The sequence below is a fragment of the Myxocyprinus asiaticus genome, chromosome 7 (genome assembly GCF_019703515.2).
Source record: "Myxocyprinus asiaticus isolate MX2 ecotype Aquarium Trade chromosome 7, UBuf_Myxa_2, whole genome shotgun sequence".
In the NCBI taxonomy this organism is placed as follows: domain Eukaryota; kingdom Metazoa; phylum Chordata; class Actinopteri; order Cypriniformes; family Catostomidae; genus Myxocyprinus; species Myxocyprinus asiaticus.
The window spans coordinates 8,306,624-8,323,782 of NC_059350.1; the positions used below are offsets into that span (position 1 = coordinate 8,306,624).

Genomic DNA, 17,159 nt, shown 5'->3' on the forward strand with positions numbered 1-17,159 from the left:
ACGCTGTAGATTGAGTGACATTAGCTGATCGCAGCATACAAGAGACGAGGTAATGATCTGAGATGCGGCAGAATTTCTATAGTATCAACATCAAGATACTGGTAGAAACAGTGGAAAAGCGGGGAAAAAAATTATGCACGCGTTAATATAGCAAAGGATCAAATGATGAACGTAGAGGAATAAGCAATGCTAAGCAAGCTAGTAAGCTACAAACAAACACAGACTCGTGTAGCGTGCCGGCAGGAACTGGAACGCAAAAATTAAAAAAGGAAAAAGAGGTAAAAATTATTTGATATTTCTCACTTCGTGCTCATAGTTTTAAATGAAAACATAAACATCCAGTTGGGCGGTTGCATATGTTCTAGTTGTACAGTATATTTTAATGCAAAGCTCAAATTTGGATCAGAACATTCTGCATCCCCAGCTGTTCGGAAACCCACACAGCCCCTGTGCAACTTTCCATTAGAAACGAATGACTTCCGGTCTGTTAAGAACTTTTAAGAACTTAATGGATACAAACAGTCCAGTTTTCTGTGAAACGGTACATCACAGTGTACCATTGCGAGGGAAAGATGCAGACAAACTGAGAACAGAGTGACCTCAACCCTTTCGCAGGGTAAAGTCATTTTCAATTGCTCTCTGATAATGCTTTTCTGTAACTGCCTCCGTCTTTGTCAATCTAGCTGATGGGCTGGTCAGCTTTTTCTCGCTCATGTTTTCCCTCTCCCACTCTTTCACTGCGGTCAAACCTGCTGAGTGCCCTGATGAGCTCTTACAGACAAAAGCCACTCTAGATAAACACTGCACACTACACATTCATTGGTCAGCAAATGAAACAGTATCAGTTATGCAATTAGAGTGAATTTTAGGGGTTTGTAAAAACATCTTTACATAATACATCTCTACTAAGAAATCTGCTTATTCATTTGAGCATTTATGAATTGCGTTAATTTTGGAAACCTATCAAAAGAAAAGGTAAATAATGCAAAGTTAAACCCTTTAAGTGGCACACTGCAAATCCCAGAAATGTAAAGGGTTTAAGAGAGTTGTTATTTTAAAAGAGTAATTTAGCTATAGCTGTCCATTTATTTTTATATGTGAAATGTAAAACAAGTGAAATATATCAGTTCTGGGAGCATCTCTATTATTATTATTATTATTGCCTATGTATATATGATCCATTAAAGAAATGTTCCCTACAAGTTTAGCTCAATTGACAGCATTTGTGGCATAAATTTGATCACTAAAGTCATGTTAACATGTATGATGTTTATGTCTTGTGGCTATACTTTTTAAACAGTGTATTTTTTTTTTTTTTATGTTTATGAACTGGCCCCATATACTTCCATTCTAAGTGCCTTTCTGTAACTGCAATTTTTAAATAAATGAAGGACGAGTTAAAAATATTATGCCACAAATGCTGTTGATTAAGCCTAACTTGTACTGAACCTGGAATATTCCTCTAACAATCAACACACTCTTGTATGTCCCATAGCCAGGGACATTGTCTAACCTGGCTACCATTGACCCATATTTTACATATTAATAAAGTGCAAAAAAGGACTCCACATGCAGCAGTCCTGTGGGATGCAGTTTGGAATCACAAATATTTTTGTGACATAAAAATTTTGGTGAGCAGATGTCACTTTCACTTGAGGCATCATACTCTCATCTAAAGAAACTAGCTTTGTCCAGCATGTCACAGCCTCAAAATTAGATCTGGGAGGGAAACCATTACACAAGAAGATGGACGATCAAATATTCCAGGGCTTTCTGACCCTCCCTGATCGAGTCCCAGCTGAAATCTGTTTATTTGTATTCTAATGACCATGCGGTATTGCCTGTCACATATCATTTTGGCTATTCCACTGGTTCCCATTTGTGTCTACCTGCTATGCCACTCAGTATTTAGAAGCCGTTAGAGAAGGAGGTGCAGATAACTCAGATGTGCTGCTGTTATGACCCCTCTGTTCAGTACCTCAGGGGAGATCAGAGTCGCTGATAACTGACAGATGTGTGTACGGCTGTAACTACAGTTCAGAGTCTCTCAAAAAGATGTCAGTAAAGTAGACATTTCTAATTGATTGGAAAAGGCCAATCCATAAGAGCTGTCTCAAAGATGACTGTATTTTGCCTGCGAGACTTTACAATTAAACAGGCTGTTTTTGCGAGTGGTACAATGCGTCGTGTCGAAAGCAAATCGCTCCAATTATAATCAAGTGATGTAGTCTACACTGGAAGCATCCATCGTGTCATGTCGCACCGCACTGCACCGACAGTGAACGGATGCCCCGTTCTATTTCTGACATGCTACTCCAGCCACTTTATTAACCCATCATTAAATAACTTTTTATTAACCAAATATCATGTGAGAATTTCTTTTGCCATTAATTTTATTATTTTTATATTTAAATGATGTCTGACCGTTACATCAAAGCCAGCTTGTGAAATTCCTGGTCTCTTATCTACTAATTTAAATAATCTATTATTTAAATTATCTTCTAACCACATGTACATGTAGTTTTAGCTAAATACATAATAATAATTGTAATAATAAAATTATGATAAATGTTTACACTGGTGGATTTTCATTGAAAATAAAAGTAGGATACAGGTTTTTTAACACAATCCAAGTGTATCTGTCTGTCATCCTGTAAGACGACAAGAAACACCCTCTACATGAAACTCCAACTCCAAGTAACACCCCTCTTCGATCATAAATCAGTTCTATTGGCTGAAAGAACTTTTAAAATCCTATGCAATACGCTGTATGATTCATGATATCTTACAAAATATACCCTTACAAAAAATCTAGACTTTTGGCAAACTAGCCGCAAACTTGCCACAAATATTCAATTTATTTTCGTATTTTCACATACAAATAAGATTGTGATTTGCTGCAAAAGTTTGCCAGAAGCTTGTAGCTCTTCTTGCTTGTGAAAATAATCAATGTCAAATTTGTGGCAAGTTTGTGGCAAGGGAGTGTAAATATAAGAATACATTTTAAATTAAATGTCACATTTCATATTATTAAACGGAAGATATAAATGGTGAAATTAAAAATGTCCCTGTTCTGTTTTCTCCAGTGAGCTCACAAGCTAACCAGTTAGCCAATTAGCTTAGCATACAGCTAGCTACTTCTCTTCATTTTCATCACATTTCTCCTCAATGTCCCCACCTAGTGATATGGTTGTATGATTGTATTCAATAGAACTTTTAAGTTCTGGTATATTTAATAATATTACAAACTTTTCATTTTAAGATTAGGTTTAGGGGTGTAGGTTTGCTGCGGGACTCCAATTAAACACACACACACACAAAAAAAAAAACAAAAACAAACAAAAAAAAAAACAGTGAATAAATGTGACACCCAACAGTTGCAAGACTCAAGCATTTTGCTGGTTGTTTGAAGGGGCATAATTTGTAGTGCCCTTATGAAAATCGAGAGTTCATGAATAATTTGCCACAAAATTGGCACTAATAATTTTAATATGCAAATAAGCTTTGCGGAAAACTTGCGGCAAGTTGTCCATTGTTGCCAAAGATTTGCCGGAGGTTCACCACATCCAGTGAAGAGCTGCAAACTTCTGGCAAACATTTGTGGTGAATCAAAAACTCATTTGCATGTGAAAATAACGAGTGGCAAATTTTCTGCAAGTTTGCGGCTAGTTTAAATTTTTCTTTATAAACGTGGGCATGCCTTGTAGTGGGTGTGTCTTGTAGAAGTTTTGCAGGATGAAGACAGACCCTTCTCTAGCCATTGCATAAGTCTAGCCTTGAGCTCACAGCTGATTGGTCCATGTTTGGTCCTACCGTCAGAATGTTCACTTCCACATGCCCAGTGTAGACAGCCTCAAGCCGATGCAGTGTGTCACGTTTACTGACAAGTCCAGTGTAGACAGGATGTGAGACTTTGATATGTAATACACAGAATTATAAAACAGATGTAATACTCATTATACGGGCTATAATGAAAGAAAATACACTATAGAATAAAACAGGCATCATTAGCATTTGTTTGGTTGGTGCAGTTATGCTGTGTGTGTGTGTGTGTGTGTGTGTGTGTGTGTGCTTAGACTCAAGTCAATCTCTGCATTGATTGCGGTCCTTGATGAGATGAGATCTTTTGGGAGGTCTGTTAACGGGCTCACCTGCTGTTTACTCTCTCATTAGTGCATATGTGCATGTTTGCATGCATGCATATGTTCTTGTGTTTATCTGTGAATTCCTCTTTTCCAACCATTCACTCTCTTGACTGCTCATCTTTTCTTTCTCTCCTTTTCTATCTCTTCCTCTTTACTCTCCTCACTCTCTCCATCTCAATAACATTCCAGCCGCCCCATAGCCAGTGTAATTGGACAGATCAAACATTCTTCCAATAACACAAACAGAATCATTACCTCTAATGAAGTGAATACCCCAAAGCCGAATGGCTGGAGAATACCTGGAAAAATAAGGTAATCTCAATAAATCACTTGATACAGATGCTGTGTTTATGGTGTGTTTTTGTACTGTTTTTTTTTTTTTTTTTGAGTGAACAGGACTGAAGCTCCTAATCTGACGTCTTCAGAGACACAAACCCCCTGTGCAGAAACACATCACTGAATAACCAGAGCCCTGCGTGTCCCATAAGCACACACAGACCTCCATTTGCACAGTACACTGTCTGTGAATGCAGCTTGTCAACTCAACTGCACTGAGCACCCTGTAGAGATAGTGGAGAGAGAGACAAAAAGAAAGAAACCAAAATAGCAACAGCACCAGTTGCATTTAACGACCCTGTCGGCAGACAGAGGCGTCCAGCATGGGCCAGCTGCCGGCGCATTGTCATTAGAATGTCTTGTTGTCATGATTATCCATAGACTGTTTGGTGTTTGTCTTTGACATTGCAAGCAGTATCTAGATGGGCAGAGTCGGGCAAAGGCTGTTACAAGCTGGTGAAATAGTTAAGGAACACTTTTATCTCTCAATAAAATATTTCTTGAAAGAAAATAATCAAAAGTCGAAATTATAAACTTTACCTCTGTGAATTCATCAACAGCAGGTTTTGTGCTTACCGAAATTCGAATCACTGTCCCTAGTGGCTGAAGCTGGAAGCCTTGTTGAACATATGGGCACAAGTCAGCTTCAGTGTCTGGATAAAATGTCCACAAGATGCTGTCAAATTTGAGTTGTATTTTTAGGTGTAAATGATGTAATACACTCAACAGGAATGCATATTTTATTATTTCTACCCCCTAACCCAAACCCAACCCTGAACCTAGCCTTTAGTGGAGTAAAACTGACGCAAAACAGAAACTTCCAAATTGCGTTCACCATTGTTTATATAAATACGATTACTTTCAGATTCCCATGGGACCAGAACCCATGTCTCAAAGTGGGCAACGTGCTATCAGTAGTTCTAGTCAGTTATTAGGCTGAATGGGGTTGATTTCAGGTTACATAACTTTCGAAAGCAACATAACAATTTCCTGTGTAATCATGTTGTATTTAGACCCCAATAACTGCAATCACTCAAGCAGAAAGTGCTGAATAATTCTACTCTAAAATGTAAGTGCAAAAATTGGACATTAAAATCCACAATATGGGAAAACTTGTTCTGTAGGTCACAATGCAAGTGGATGGTGACCAAGCTCCAAAAAACACAAAGGCAGAATAAAAGTAATCTATAAGACTCCAGTGGCTTAATCCATGTCTTCTAAAGTGATTTTGGGTGAGAACAGACCAAAACATGGATTTAACCACTGGAGTCATATGGATTACTTTTATGCTGCCTTTATTTGCTTTTTGGAGCTTCATAGTTTTGGTGACCATTCACTTGCATTATATTGACCTACAGATTTGAGATATTCTTCTAAAAATCTTTGTGTTCTGTAGAAGAAAGTAAGTCATACACATCTGGGATGACATGAGGGTGAGTAAATGATACTGAGAATTTTCATTTTGGGGTGAACTATCCTTTTACTAAATTTATTTAAAGGAGTAAATGTAAATGTGCCACTCGTATTTTCCATTAAAGGGTTAGTTTTCTCAAAAACGAAAATCCTATCATAATTTACTCACCCTCATGTCATTTCAAACCTGTATGAAATTCTTTCTTGGGTGGAGTATGAAGGTCAATGTAAAAAATGATTTTCAAGACAAGTATTTTTGTCTTGTTTTTCTGTAAAATTATCTAAATATTCTTAAAACGTGATTTATTTACTTGTCAAGCAAAATGGGATAATATATTAAGTCTTGTTTTAAGATAAATCTGACAAAATTTAGTGAACTTTAGACGTAAAAAAATAAATAAATAAATAAAAAAATAAAAAAATTGGGGTAAGCAAAATAAATAAATAAATAATAGGTTTTCCCTTTGAATTAGGTTTATTATTCTTACCCCATTGGAAAACAGTTTTTTCTTGTTTTAAGCATAAATCTCACTACGTTTGACTAGATTTCTCTCAAAACAAGACTTAAAATGTGCTTGTCAAGTAAATAAATCACATTTTAAGAATGTTTAGATATTATTTACCGGAAAACATGACAAAAATACTTGTCTTGAAAATCATTTTTTGCAGTGTTATCTAGCAGAATACCCAAGCTACTCTGTTCCTAGTCATCATTCACTTTCATTGGATGTAAAAGTATGACAATGGTAATTAGGGACAGTGCAGCTTGGATATTCAGCTAAATATTTCCCTTTTAAATTTTACTGAATAAAGAAAGTCATATGAGACTGGAATGACACGAATTTTTATGTTTGGGTTAACTTTTCCTTTAACATCCCCTTGTATGATCTTCTTTATAAGTGAATAAATTAATACTATTTTATTAATTAATCAGTTAAAATATGTTAGGCATTAAATTAATTAACGAAGCAATTAAATCATGGAAGCCCCTTCTCTTTCCATTTAAAATGCAACATCTTTCTCAATATCAAAGACATTCCCTTGTACTGAAATTAAGCCAGTAATGTTTTGGTTTATGTGAATGACATGAGTTCATAATTTATGTCAAAGCAACAGCTGTCGGATCAGCATCCTTTGTTAACACACATGCTAGAACTGTCGGCGAAGCTAATGTGACAAGAACACTCACACACAGATTTGGAACTATAATAAAATATGGAAACCTGGCCTTCTCTGTTATAGTTATGTGTAATGTAAAGTCTATAGCTTGTAAATAAAACACCAATAAGCCAATGAGAACCCAAACACTTTGAATACATCCAGGTGCTTAAGAAGTTAGATTCAAAGGCAAAATTCACAACTCTGCTAATGCAATTGATTAATTTCACAATTATTATTATTATTATTATTATTATTATTATTATTATTATTTATGGGAATTTAATATATATATATATATATATATATATATATATATATATATATATATATATATATATATATATATATATTCTTTTTTTTCTTTTTCTTTTTTTTTTTTTCTACCTCTCTGAGCTAGTTTTCGGAGTGTAAAACTAGAATTCATTGCACACTGGACCTGTGGCCACACAGTAATGGCAATTCAGGAAGGCTAAGGGAGTCTCATGTCAATGATTGGTCTATCCTCTGTTTTAGAGTGCCAGTTATGAATTGGGCCTGCATTACTCATTAATTTAGTTGTTTTTGGGACTCCATTTTACTACTTCATATATTTTGTCAAATAAAAGATCAAAGCAACGCTGGTAAAAAAAAAATTCTTAAAAACAATGTCTGGCCCCTGAGAAACTACATTGAAAAAGGAACTAAAAATGAACAATAATACCACAAAAATAATTTAGCTCCCCGGAGAGAAGTGGGATCATTATTTGCAGAGCATACCAGCAAACTAAAAGTGGAGTCAAAAAGATATAACATCCATTAAAATCGGTGTGGAAAATACAGCATTCATGAAAACAGCTCCAAAATGTATCTTATATGGTAATTGACAATTATATGGTATCTGTCTTAGTAATACAGATATATACACTCACATAGCACTTTATTAGGAACACTATGGTCCTAATAAAGTGCCCGATGTGGTCTTCTTCTATTGTAGCCTATCCGCCTCAAGATTTGACGTGTTGTGCATTCTGAGATGCGATTCTGCTCACTACAATTGTACAGGGCCTTGTTTCCCAAAAGCATCATAAGCCTAAGTAGATCCTAGAATCCATCTCACGATTCATCTTAGTTTTGTGGCCCATTTCCAAAAAGCATCGTAACTTAAGTAGTACTTGAAAATGCTCGTAGATTAACGAGTGCTCTGGAATAATCGCACAGCGTTGAGAACATCGTAAGCACACAGACACCTGCAGGACAAACGTGAAATTACACCTGATACAATTGAAATACCTATAGTTACATTTTATGCTCATTTAATATCAGTATACATATACATTTTATTTTATTATTATTTTTAACCGACAAGGCTAATAATAATAATAACAATAATAAATGCAGAAAATGGTTAGTTAGTATTGGATGAACAGATAAATTAATAAGTAAACAAATAAAGTTATTTGTGGACTAGTTGGTAACAACAAAGTGGTGGCATGATTGTTGCAGAGAACTGAAAAAATTACAATCAGAGAGAGAAGGAAAAAAGTCAATAACTTGCTGCCGTGCATGAAAATCATCTGTACAGTATATTGGCTCCTCATCCTCGTATCCTCTTCCTCTCTGACACCTAAGGGCGTTCTTGCCCGCACCATGCATTGTGTAGTACCACAGATGTTGTGTCGTATTGCTGTTACCATTATCACTTTTGGGAGTAAAGAGCAGATCTCCCTTTGATTGGTGAATGTCCTTAAAGCGCAGCTCCCACGCGTCTCCTTATTTTGTGATCCGCAATAACACAGTGAACCTCGTTATATTCAATTAATGCTTGTTGTCATTAGCAGGACAGGGTCTCTACTGTCTTCACTGATCCTGGAAGCTTTAATCTCGACCCACAGAGCAGTTTTTTTAAAACTAAATATTAGAATGCACATCTGATGAACGAAGCAGTGATTGTGTAATAGAAATATATCGTTCTGCACAAAACGATTGCAAAACAAACTGCAATTATGTAGTGAATTAAGTTGTACATTTAAGATAATATTTTTTTTATATTTCCAGCGAGGTAAATTACAAAAGTTTTTAAAGTTACGCAACAAATATAATGAAGTTGCAATGATGAGCAGCATGGTCACATTTCAGCACTTCCAATTTAAGGACAGCGTCTCTCTATTAAGTAGCATTAAAGTGCGTCCTCGCACGTTCATGTTAAGTGCAGATTTTGGGAAACGCATGTAAAAAGTAACGAACGTTCGTAAAATCGCTCATAGAAAACGCTCTTAACCGCATAGATCAATCGTTATTGGGAAACACATCCCAGAGTGGTTATCTGAGTTACCGTAGCCTTTCTGTCACCTTGAACCAGTCTGGCCATTTTCCGTTGACCTCTCTCAACAACAAGGCGTTTCCGTCTGCAGAACTGCCACTCACTATTCCATTCACTAGCAAACCTACACAAATTAACGCAAAAAATGTATCATAAATCTCAAAATTGAGTTGAATGCTGCAGTTATCAGGTGCTGATACATAAGCATAGAACTCCCTTTTGTGGAAGCCACTGGACTTATAGATTGTTCTCCAGCTTTTTAACAAAAGCACAGTGATATAAAATTGGCAATAGTTGTTCTATATAATAAATAAGTTTGGCTTATCCGGTATCTTTAAAAGGTTTCAAAGCTTTTTTTATTAAAAAAGTAGCCTTATCTCATCCCAATAAAAGTGCTAACGCGTTAAAATGTAATATTAAAATACATTACCAGACATTCAAGGACAGCCATTTTGGCTGAACCTCTACAAGCATAAATATAAAACTAAATGAGAATGAAAATAATACACTTTATTCCAAAAGGCAACAAGAACTCCCCTAGTTTATTGCTTATAGTGACTGACTGAGGAGCTGACCAACCACAATAAATAAGAGAAAACACATTATAACAAGAGGGTATGATCAGAGGATGGGTGAAGCGGTCCCTGGGGGCACTGGTGGGCATCAGGACTGCTGTTCCAGGGCTTGAAGTGACTTTTTGTTGTGCTGCCTTAGGCTGAAGCCCCCTCCAGTGAATCTGGGTCCATCCGGTCGCTGTGGCTGGATCACGGGCTGTCCTGTCTGGGCAAGACTTCGCTCCTTCTCCCTGCAGAGATGACAGGGGACAGATACAGATCAAATCTAAAAGTTACAAGACTTCTTGGGTTCCATGTGCACTAATTTTTTTTAAATGTAATCACTGGTCTATATATATATATATATGCTATCGGAATTATTGTAAATATGAGTTTCCTACTTGGCAGTTGCACTTGAATGCCCAATCATTTTGTAATTACGACTGGGAAACTCTGAGATAATTCTGATTCCTGAGTTTCCAAATTGGGAGGAGCCACAAACTTTCAACATGGTGAAGGAGAGTACGATTTCTGTTGTGAATTTTTCAAAACGCAGCTACCTTGTTAGCACTTGCCGTTTCGTCATATACATTTATGTATTTTTGAAACAATCATTTCAATGGCATGTGAAGGCAACATACATATACTGTAAATCACTTTGGATAAAAGCTGATATTTACTTTCTTACTAAATATAAATATAAATATGAACATGATATTTAACATTGCCTACATCTAATCACACACACACACACACACACACACACACATATATATATTGTACATATATAACCATGTAAGAGAAGGGAAATGAAAAAGACCCACATATGGAAGCGAGAGGTATTAATAACAAACTGCCTCTTGTATACTTTTTTAATGAATAAAAAAAAAATAAAAAAATAAAAAAAAAAGAAGCAAACTAACTAGTTCACATGATTGAAGACAACTTAACTGAAGAAATTCCTGGAATGTCAGATGAAAAACTCATGTATGCATTTTGGGGTGTATGCTTGATGCATATAGGCATGTATGCATGACGCCATGCCAAATTAAAAATACACAAACAAATCGTGGACAGCGGATCTACATGTTTGAAATTAGTTTTCCAAACATAAATTACTATGCAAACTCAACACAAACACCTTGTGTAGAACAAACCTAGGTGAATTGGGTAAACCCAACAAATTTAGATCTGTCAATTTAACTTAAATAAATCTCTTATTTCTTTATGCACTAACTAGTGAAAGTGAATGTTCGCATGCTAAATGCATGCTGATTTGAAGCACTACAAAGTTTAGATTAGTAACTATGTTATGGATAGCACAGCATTTGCTCAGCTAAGTGAATAATCTATTTATTTATGACAACTACCTGTCCTTATTGTTAGCTCAGTCTCCACTCTTTACCATAATGGTAACCCCCAAAACTCCAACATATTTCCTTTATCACAAATAATAGCCTATTCTGTTATATTTCTCACAAAAAGCACCATGATAATACACTTGATTATTTTTTATTTTCAGACATGGTATGTGATAACTCCATGTTTTTGACATGTGTCATAGTAAAACCATGGTATTTTTTAAAGTACCTTGGAGTACCATGACAGTATCATGAAATATGAACATTATCAATCATTCAGTACCATGGCATCACCCTGGTAACGTGGTGCACAGTGCGAAGGCGCGATGAGAAAGTGCGAGTACAAGGCGATCGACTGTGTTCCGCAAATGCTACAGGGTCCTTGAATAACGTATAACATGCTGGTGGAGTTTCTGGTGCCCCCAAGGGTATGATGGTGCCCTCCTAGGGAGTTGGTGCCCTACGCAGACTGCATAATATGTGTATAAGGAGCAAAGGTACTGTGGTAGCCTAATGTTATTTTTCTGAAAATGATTAGTCTAATGGCTTATTAATTTCAACAAAACCAAATTGGCTTTGGCGGAACCAGACAGCTCCTTCAATTTATGTCAATATTCTGTAAAAGACTAATTGAATTTACATCACTGAAAGCGACACGACCGCTCTTATTATAATTAATACATCTGTCTACACTAGTGGTACACAATGTTGGAAATGCGGTTGCAATTGAGTATTATTCTTTTGATGAACTGACAGCACAGTAAATGGAGTGGACTTTTTATCTGACCTGTTACTCATCTAAGGTAACAGCACTTCGATGCTCCGGGGCAAATTCAAAACTGCATTTTTTGCTTTCTTGAAGGGCACTGCTGCGGGAGAGGACGCCACTCGAAAGCTCATTCAAAACGAAAGTGAGAAAATGAATCTTTTCTCGGAGGGCCCTTCCACATACAGTAATGCCATGTTTCCTTCAGAGTACCTACTACTAGGGAGGATCACTTGCAATTGGTATCCACCCCGATCCACTGTAGCGCACGCTCTTAAAGGCACCTCAGCTTAATTTTCTTTAATACATCCACGATTTATAAAGAAATCTCATACACATTATTAGTGTTATTGTGAGATTATGACGAGATTTAAATGTAATTTTATTTAACTATTTTAATTTAATTATTAAAATTTCTCCCCTTTTTCTGGAGGGCTTGCACCCCTGCTGCCCCCGTTCTGTGCACGTCAGTGCTAACAAGTATCCCCCTTTATATTCATCTTGCACACAGACACATAAAATAACACTTAATTTTAAAATTTACTCTCCCTATCGAGTCCCATGCAGAGCATTCTGGGAAATGGGAATCCCCTGCCCAGTTTCATCATTGCATGTAGTCCCAACTCAAATGGATTAAGTAAACTTCCATTTGACAAATTTAAATGTATAGAACGCAATGAAATCAAGTAGTGACAAAATGTTCAAGAACTGTATTTTTTTAGTTCATTTTAATCAAGTAAATTGAACAAGCAGCAAAAATGGTTTTTGTTCCATTTCATTTTGCTTTGTCTAGCTGTTTTTGTATGCAAGAATACATCTTGTGTGTACTCTCTAAAAGAACAGAAAGATGCACGGCCTGCTTGGGAATATATGAAATGCTATGAAACTATGCACTTAAACTTAAATTTACATAAACTTTATCTGTCCTTGCCTACACTCCTATCTAACACCCACAAGCCCACACATATAAACAATTACAGTTTGTTTGGAATTGCATACAGTACTACCATACTACTCTTACTAATTCTGAAGTATATAGTATACGTATACAACACACTCACATGGCGAAATCGTAAGGATTCATTTGACTTTTCTAAATTTGGCTAATCTGTATGATATTGTATGTCTGCACTCGTTTGAATATGTACGACTTTCACTACAGCCAATGACATCGCTGGACATCGTTTCCATATAATACGCAACAATTTCTTGCTTCTGTCACACACAACAGCTGCCTATCATGTTTACACACTCTACTGATAGGTAAGGTTTAGATAAAGGGTTTGGGTAAGGGCATAATAATAAGCATGTCCTTAAGGCCTCATGCACGGAACTCGTGCTTACTTCCATTGGATATCCGGGCATTTGCACGTGATGAAATCATACGAATTTATACAAACGAAATTGTATGAAATCAAACTCGTAAAATATGTTCGAATTTTTATGAGATCGTGTTGAGTAAATACTGTATGCTGTGCACAGTATGCAGATTTTCTGTATGCATACAGTAGAATACCCAAATAACCTACTACATTTGCCAAAAATGTATATATATATATATATAAAAAAGAAATATATATATATATATATATATTTCTTTTTTTTTCCATTAACCTAGACTTAATATGTTTTTAAGAATTAAGAATTGTGAAATAACTGTTTTTATTTCCAAGATTACAACTGGATGTCAATCATGAAATTAAAACATGCACATAATTAGGTCATGTGACAAATGCTATCAAGTCATGTGACAACAATGTATCATACTACTGTTTAAGAATAGCAGCCAGTATATTCTGTGCAGTATGCTGTAAGCACTATTATTACATGGGTCTCTGGAAGACTCGATTCTGATTGGTCAATGGCGCCATCTAGCGGTCTGATATTTCTGAGTAACAACCGCACATACAGGGATAAATACATACCAGACTGGTCATCCGGGTATTGCAAGACATCTTTCCTTCTTCTCTCTCACTGTGTGATCTCTACAAGTAAGTTTTTCAAATAATTTTAACTCAAATCAATGTTTCACATCCATCAATTATTTTTTTTGGCAAGAAGTCTTGTATAAGCTGTATAATGAGCAGTGGTCATTATTTACAAAATAGACACCAACAGAACTCTGATGCAAACCGAGGAGGAATTTAGCTGTTCAGCAATTTAATTCTTCTCACATAATTACATAATTTCAAGGCAAATCAATATTTTATGTCCATTTATTTATTTATTAGGTTAGCAGCCATGTAATAAGTGGGATAATGTACAGTCAGCTAGTTGTTATCACAAAATAAAACTCTTCAGGTTAAGACAAGACCATGTCAGGGTTTATTTTGCGATGACAAACGTCTGACTGTACATTATCCATTATGAATTCTATTCTGAACATAGCTTTCCTTGTCCCAGGAGAGAACATCTGTTACCATCCAGCTCGATTTCAACAGTGCTCTAGTGATCATAGAGCTCACATCTCTCATTCATCACACTGTTATTCCAGGACCACACACACACACACACACACACACACTTCTCTCTAACTTTGTTTGTCTAATACCCAATGCCATCAATTAATATTCACTGACTGTGTAATGCAATTTCACAATGGAACCGATGAAGACATTTGGCAATAAGCTTTAAACACACACAAACAAACAAACAGCTCATCCAACCTTTGTTTATCCTATTGGTAAACAAGCACAATGAAATGAATAAGATGAAATATGCTGATTCTTGGATGTGGGTCTAGACATCTGTGAAATCAGCTTTGATTGAAATGTTTACTTGACAAGTAGTTTAACTGTCATCTGAAACAAATGACTTCTGACAATCCGAGTATCGAACAAATTGATAACAACTCCTTTGATCCTTGGCCAGTGGGTGGTAGGGATGTGCTGTATGAGGATGTTATGAATTCACACTTGAGGAAATTATAGCTTATGTCTCGTCCAGGAATGAGTTTACTGGATGGAGTTCTCTAGTGTCATCTCTGTCTATTCTCTATAAAATTATCTGGAGAAGCCAATGTAATTGTCTAGACAATGAAACAAATCAAACTACAGTATACTGCCCGACAATGTCAAAATGCAGTAACTACGCCAACACTGAAACAAAGAAAAATGGCTTCAAATGTGGATGATCATTTGAACAATCCCGATATTGATTCTTAAAATCCCAAGATCGATCTTTTAATATGTGAAGCATCCATTTGTCAATGAATGATGTCTCTTTAATACCCATTCTGCTCTTTACAGTCAGATGTTGATATAAAGCAACAACAACAACAACAACAAAAACATTAAATTCTAATCACTAGTGATGTGTCCACTAGTGACGAATTGTTCTCATTCACCTCCATACACTGACTCATATTTCTCTTTCACTGATGTATAAATAATAAATAAAGTATACTTTTACTTTAATATCTATCCCTTTTGAAGCCAATGAGCTCTACTGCTTTTCATGCCTATAAAGACTTGTTATAGCGCGAGCCAACAGCATTCTAGTGCAGGCTGTGAGGCAGCATATCATTGGTTTGACCCACTGAACGAATACGCCCCTTCACTGAACCAGTCGAGTCGATTGTTTGAGTCTGAACTAGATGAGACATCTCCAAAGTGAACGAAATGAATGTACTGGTACACTCATTCGCGAACAAAATGTTCAAAAATTTTTGTTTGTGTACGAGAATCTGCTGACTGACTGAACGAGATGAGGAATGTCGTTTGTTCAGGTCGGCATGTGAGTCAGTCGCGTTCAACAAGGAGAGAAAGAGGTGAAATGCACTAAGACAAGTTTATAGGTATACACAAACATAATCCCCAATTTATGAATGTGTAAAAATTACTGAAGACCATATAGTTAAAAGGACATGAATTACAAATGGCAAAGTTGTGGTTTGGTGCACAGTGTAAGATATTTAGGCTTTTCCTGAACGTTTTGTGTGTCTGAAGCCTAGCATTTGACAAAATCTAGGAAAAATAAGACCTTTTTTGGTAGAAATATGTGGTTATGGTGTTTAAACTCTATTTTTACATTGTTTTCATAGATTTGAAGACATGCAAATTCCATTTGTGTTGCTTTATTCTGCTTTTAAAGACTGACTTTAGCGCGAGCCAATAGCATTCGAGAGCGGGCTGTGAGGAGCATATCATTGGTTTGATCCACTGTGCGATTACACCCCTTCACTGGTCATTTGAGTCTGAACAACACAAACATTTTGTTCATGAATGAACTTAATATACTGGCACACTAGTTTGTGAAAGAAAAGTATGAATCAGTCATTAGTGAACGAGGATCTGCTGATTGGCTGAACGACAGGAGGAGCTGCATGTCATTCGTTCAGTTCAGCAATCTGGTTCAACAAGAAAAGGGGCTGGATGAATTATGAATAAAAGTGAGTGATGACCACACATAGTAGATTTGTAGAGACACACATTTTAACAAAGGATAATTAGACTTGTTCTAGTCGTGAATTAATTGTGCAATGTAAATATTTGTTCAAAATGTAATAAATGGTTATTTGGCACCATCTACAGGCGCAAAGGTGTAATTTGCAGAAATGTTCAACGAACGAATCTGAACGAGTCACTGAGATGAATCAAAATCACAACAACTACTAATCACACATGGCACGGGTGTGGTAAAGAAGCTCTCTTGCTAATATGCAATCAACCAAAACCAAGGAGCTCTAAAATACCTGGAGAAAGCAATCTGTTAGCATTCCCATTCATTTCAATAGCATCTGCTCAAGTAGCGCATGGTTCACCGTAAGTATGCGATCTAGAGGTCATTTTCTCTCATGGACGCTCAATTACGGGATCAGATGTCGTGTGACTGATCTCTCGAAAATGGCAACAGATATAGTAAGTCAAAATATAAGTACATTTGACACCATCTGTCCCTCTAAATAAGATAAACTATATTGTAATTAATTGCGATTTAAATGTCTCTTGGAAATCGTTTTTTTTTTTTATTTCAGCAGAAAACACAGCTACTGTTGAATGGCTGTCAATGGACGAACATGCCTTTTGCCATCACAGGATGCAGTTCTAGCCTCTACCAGTAGGTGATAACAGGGACCTTCTAACCAGCCAATTCCCGACTCCCTAACCAAAAAACTTCTGCCTG

General features: G+C 36.3%; 1 protein-coding gene across 1 annotated transcript in view; it reads right to left on the reverse strand.

The window, feature by feature from the left end:
* Positions 1–9,732: 9,732 nt before the first annotated feature.
* The window catches only part of cfap58 (cilia and flagella associated protein 58), a 144,239-nt gene continuing 136,812 nt past the window's right edge, over positions 9,733–17,159 (reverse strand). Inside the window, exon 18 of the mRNA XM_051703265.1 lies at positions 9,733–10,159. Within this exon, the coding sequence (XP_051559225.1) occupies positions 10,018–10,159 (142 nt within the window). The 3' untranslated portion in view covers positions 9,733–10,017. The remainder of the gene's footprint in view (positions 10,160–17,159) is intronic.